The 5,576-nt window shown below is 40.1% G+C and overlaps 1 protein-coding gene across 1 annotated transcript in view; it reads left to right on the top strand.

Annotated features, from left to right (window-relative positions):
- Window positions 1-5,576, top strand: part of USP12 (ubiquitin specific peptidase 12) — a 38,330-nt gene that overhangs the window by 24,844 nt on the left and 7,910 nt on the right. Inside the window, exons 3-4 of the mRNA XM_019525227.1 lie at window positions 4,243-4,319; window positions 4,586-4,669. Of these exons, the coding sequence (XP_019380772.1) occupies window positions 4,243-4,319; window positions 4,586-4,669 (161 nt within the window). The remainder of the gene's footprint in view (window positions 1-4,242; window positions 4,320-4,585; window positions 4,670-5,576) is intronic.

The raw sequence follows: 5,576 nt of genomic DNA, 5'->3' as shown, positions 1-5,576 counted from the left end.
AGCCACGTGCATGATCAGAGGTCGGGAAAACAGACCTTACGACAACAGGCTGAGATCTATGGGGCTCTTTAGCCTGGAAAGGCGCAGGCTCAGGGGTGATCTGATGGCCACCTATAAGTTTATCGGGGTGACCACTAGTATCTGGGGGAACGTTTGTTCACCAAAGTGCCCCAAGGGATGACAAGGTCAAATGGTCATAAACTACTACAAAACCGTTTCAGCCTGGACATAAGGAAAAATTTCTTTACTGTCCAAGCCCCCAAGGTCTGGAACAGCCTGCCATTGGAGGTGGTTCAAGCACCTACATTGAACACCTTCAAGAACAAATTGGATGCTTATCTTGCTGGGATCCTATGACCCCAGCTGACTTCCTGCCTTCAGGCTGGGGGCTGGACTCGATCTTCTGAGCTCCCTTCCAGCCCTAATGTCTGTGAAATCTATGAATTCATTTGGCTGGTGAGACTAAAACTGCTACACTGTAGCATAAAATGTTATCACTCATAGAACAGAATTTCATAGATTATAAAGAACTCCAGAGTTAGTAGCTAGCATTATTTTCTTTTTCAGGTTGCTCTGCTTTTTTTTCTTCTTTTTTTGAGAGAGACTAGGAAGGCAGGGAGGCTGGGGCTACATGTGTACAGGTTGTGAATTTGTAGCTATTGGAGAATAAGTCATACTAATTGCCTCCTGGATCTTTCCTCAAGTCTTAAAGGTAGAGCAGTGACAAAAGCATCATATGGTCTTAACTACATATGTGTAGCCAAGTGAACGGTTTTAAAAAGTATGATCTTGTGACCTAAGGTGTTAGGCCGAGGCACAGACATCCTACAATGAATTTGGATGCTCACCTAGCTTTCCATACACTTCAGGAGTCAAGACATCAATTTATACCATTGCCACTGCTCATGTGTGTAATTTTGTGCAAGATGTGTAATTGTTCTATATCCTAGTTCCACTTTTGTAAAGTGGGACAAAGGATAATACTTCCCTCTTTTGCAGGATGTGTTGAAAGGGTAAATATGGTGAAAAGAAAGAGGGTCCAGTAGGTGGGGTTGTGAGCTAGGACTGCAAGACCCCTAGATTCAATTCCCTATAGTGTAGTGTGACTTCCTCTAGCACCAAAATAGTAGCCAACTTAATAGCCAGTGGCCTGATAGGCAAATCATGTGTGCAGCTTGGGTGACCCTTTATACTCCAGATCTTATCCTGATATCCTCATTACATAACTAACTTAATAGTAGGAAGACAGGGTTCTTCCTCCTTTCTTGCTCTTAACAGGTAGGATTCCCATCCAGCATCTTCCTGTGTTTTGTTGTTGCATCCTGTGTGTGTCTCATTTGATTTCTGCTTGATTGAGAGTAACATGCAGAGAAACAACTTCCATGGCTGTGTTTTTTTCCTTGACTGTCTGGCTACCATTTGTCTCTGGGGGAAGGCTTTAAAAAGTCCTACTGAACTATGTCTTTCAGGAGTGCTTTTGTGCCTTACTGGTTTATTTCAGTAAAACCCATAATTAATAAATCCAGCCATTCAACTTCCCTAAAAGGTCGAAAAGGTAACCTACAGTGATGAGGAAATCTCTGTGCTGACACTTAATTTTAATGAATGTTCTCCTTGGTTTTCTGAACTATGAAATTTGACCACATCTGGTGTAAGACAGTCAAGATCTTGTGGATATCTGTTGGGAAAGTCTTTTCCCATCCTCCTTGCCTTCGCTATTATTCACAGGTGTCTTATAGTGAGTCATGATGCTCACCTGACTTTCCATACACTTCAGTATTTGCTTTTGCAAGAGATGAGCTTCCCTGATTTTATCCATCCTCTTCTCCTTAGGTTCAGGCCAGAATATGTGTATCTGCTCAGCACAGAAAATGTGGCCTCCAACAGAAAGAAAGCTTCGTAAAAGCCTCCTTAAGATGCAGGCAATTGAATTACCATTTTTGATGTTCATAAACCTAACTCTGAGAAGGTATATCCTCTTAACTATTGCTGTGCCTTACTTTATGTACTTGAACTGCCAGCATGGAAAGAAAAACCCCACTCTGCTCTTGCAGTACTCCTTTTTAATAAGATCTGCTTTTATTTATTTATTTGTGGTCACCTTAAATAGTCAGTGAACCTGCTTTACTGAGGGATGTCCTTACAGAAAGAAATCTACCAGGAGATTCCCAGGAGCTGAAGAATCCCTGTTATGAACTTTTGCCAATAAATTTTGCTGCCAACTTCCATTATTGTTTTATAACAATTTTCTGGCCCCAGCAAACCTTTCTTAGGGCATGTTTACTACGCCATGGAACTTTCCTTGGCTCATACATTTTTCTTCCTTTCCCGGTTTCGTGGAGTGCCTGAAAAACAGTCGTCATCATAGTTTTTTATTCCTAATTACTTCACACTGGCAAAGGCAAGGAGTTGCTCAGATCTGCTGAGGCTTCCCGAGGTGTTGTAAATGACTCTGATCTTATGCTGAGAACATCTTCAGCCAGGCCTGGCCATTGCCCACATGTAAGTGTTGACAGTAGGGAGCCACAACTGCACCACTGCTGCCCCCACTACTGCCGGTTTCTGGCTGCAGCCCTGCACCCTGTGGTTAGTGCAAAAATCGCATCATTGCCACTGTCCCTGCTGCTGCCAGGCCCTGGCATCAGCTAGGCTGCAGCTCCGTGCCCTACTATCAGTGCACAAATCAGTACAGCCCCTGACACATTGCCAATGGGCCTAGTAAATCCCCAGACTCAAACATATCAACTCTTGAAGTGATTTGCAACAAGGCAGCCCTGAAGGACTTGTTCATTTCCAGGTGTCCGTAACATGCCACACTCAGAAAAAGGTGAAAGTGAATGAATTCTTTGGGAGGTGGGGGAGAGTGGGGAGAGGGACCAGGAGTGGGTATTGGAGAGGGCATCATATCTTTATATGATAGACAAACTTCTCTTTTAAACAGAAACTCTTAAGACCCCTTTAGCATTAAAGCCTTTGCATTTCAGCTTCTTAAATAGTCTTGTAGAAGTGCTGTAGAGTTAAGATTTTATTGCCTGTAGGCACAGTTCCAGCAAAGTGGTAGATTTTTCTTCTGCAGATAACCCACTGAGTGCAGTCCTCTCCTTAGTGCTCTGCATTTGATAAGTTTAGGACTGTGCTTCTGAAGGTAGTTCTGGGCAGCAACTACCTTAGCCAGAAGAATTGGAACTCTTCACTTTCCTTAGTTCTCTTTGCTGTTTTCTAACGACAAGATAATCTTCTGCCATTGCCTTTCCTTTTGTCAAAATTTCTTTCTCTTGGCAGGAAGGACCATTATGCCATTTTTCAAGTTTCTGTTCCCTTTCTGGTATAGGACTGAGATAATGTCACATTAGAACTCTCCTGGCCTTTAAAGATGTGCTTAAAGTATTTTCAGGAGCACGTATCATCTTCCCTCATCTTACAAGGGAAAAAGCCAGGTGTTTTGTCTAACTGTGTTAGGGCCAAGATCCAGGAGTCTTACAAGACATAAATTTCTTTTCTAGTGACAATAAATGATCTCCACTGGAGACATCAGTAGACAAACCTGTCAACTATACCATTGTATACTTAGACTCTTTTACTAGGCGCAGTTGACTAAATTTACAAACATTTGTGGATATGACATGATTTGTCCTCAGATCTCCTTTTCTTCTTTGGTTTTTGAGTACTTTGTATTGTGTTGTATTTTCTCACAAAAAATTGCTGTGGATTCATAGATTGTCCATAAACGGAGTCGCAGAGAAGGAAATCATATTCCCATTTATCAAATAACTTGCTTTCTCTTGATCATTTGAGACATTGAAAAGTCCAGCCCTATCAGCCTTTCTAAGCCAAGTTTTCAGGGATTTACCTTCTTAATTTGAGATGTGTAGCAGGTTAGCACGTTTTTTCAAATAGGAAAGAATCTCAGTGGAAGAGTAGTAGTGGGAGCACTGGAAAGGCAGTCCTAGTTTGTGGCTGATCGTCATTCTGCTTGTAAGGGTAAGAGGAACCCAGCATCAGTGCTATCTGTAAGAAAACATACACAAAGCAAATTTGCAAGTGGCACTGTAATGTCCTTTTCCCTTTCCTCCTGACTCCAGAGAAAGCTTCTTAAAATATAAGTGCCATCATTCTGAACTTGTTTGTATTAGGTGAACGTGAAAGATGTAGTCTGAGTCAAAAGTATTGCTCAGTAATTGTGAGATTAGTCATTAATTAAACTTAACTATAGTTTATTGAAGAGTTGGTCTTTCTCTGCAGGTAAGCAGCAAAGATGAAGATTTTTTAGACCTTTCTGTTGATGTGGAACAGAATACATCAATTACTCACTGTTTAAGGTACATGCAAAAGTATCTGATACTGCCTTTTTTTATTTATGACCTTATTTCATATGTTAACTACTGAATTCATCAAGATGAAAATGTGAGAAACTAATAGCTGCAGTTACATTGATGTCAGATGCTTAATGTGCCTGCATATTGTTCTATATTGTTATTAAAATAAATTGTGTGGGTTTTAATGTTTTTTTTTTTTAGATCAGTTTATTTCAAAATCAAAGGATGAATTCCACATCCTGCATTTTCATTTCTGTTTTTATATTCAGGGGTTTCAGCAATACAGAAACTCTGTGCAGTGAATACAAATATTACTGTGAAGAATGTCGCAGTAAGCAGGAAGCACATAAAAGGTACTTGAGAAATGAGCATTTCTATTTTCTGAATATGCTATGATTTTTTTTTTAAGGTTCAGTCTGGGAGTGCAACATTCAGGACACTTACCAAGATTAATTTTTATTCAGTTGTATTCCACTTTGAGTTCAGTGGAATTGCTTGTAAGAATAATATTACCCACATAATATAGGTTTTGGGGTTTTGATTTTGATTTAGTCCAAGAATGAATACAGCTTCAAGGGATAAAAACCACCCAAAAAACTGAAAAGATTAAATATTTAAGACATAATAATCAGAGCATACATGTAAAACAATAGAGCTATGTACATTACATGTTATCAGAAAAATGTGTTGTTGTAAGTAGTGTAAATAGAATAATTCAGATTAATTTTATAGTGCTTAACCATAGTCACAAGGCAGTTTCATAGCAACCGTAGGTAAAAAAAACCCAAAACATAAAACCTCCCTTTTCCTATGATGCAACTTGCTACAGCTTTACAAAAACAAGTTATTACTGTTTTCTGTCTTAGAAATGCAAAGCTCGTGTATTAAATAGCCATGTAACAGTTTTTCCACTTGCCTTTCCCTCCCTCTAGCCCAGGGTTGGGCAATTATTTTGCCTGGAAGGCCACTTAACGAGTTTAGCGAGCTGTTGAGGGCCACAAGGGTGACCTCGCCCCTTGACAAGTGTCCCGCCCCCTGGTTGCCATTTTGGGACTAGAAGTTCCGCCCCTGACCTCTGCCACCAGAAATCCTTCCCCTTGCCCCTGGACGTACTCCTTTTGGAAAGGGGGGTTGCCATCTTTGAACCAAAAAACCCAAATTCTATACTAAAAATCATCCATAATAACATACTTTAATTTTATTTAAAAATATATATTTTGTCCTGACTTGTGTTTGTTTATGCTATATATATATATATAT

This window comes from Gavialis gangeticus, unplaced genomic scaffold (genome assembly GCF_001723915.1).
Source record: "Gavialis gangeticus isolate Ggan-Ray unplaced genomic scaffold, GavGan_comp1, whole genome shotgun sequence".
NCBI classification, from domain to species: Eukaryota; Metazoa; Chordata; order Crocodylia; family Gavialidae; genus Gavialis; species Gavialis gangeticus.
Note: the sequence above shows the minus strand (reverse complement) of the source record. Positions and strands in the feature narration are given on the sequence as shown.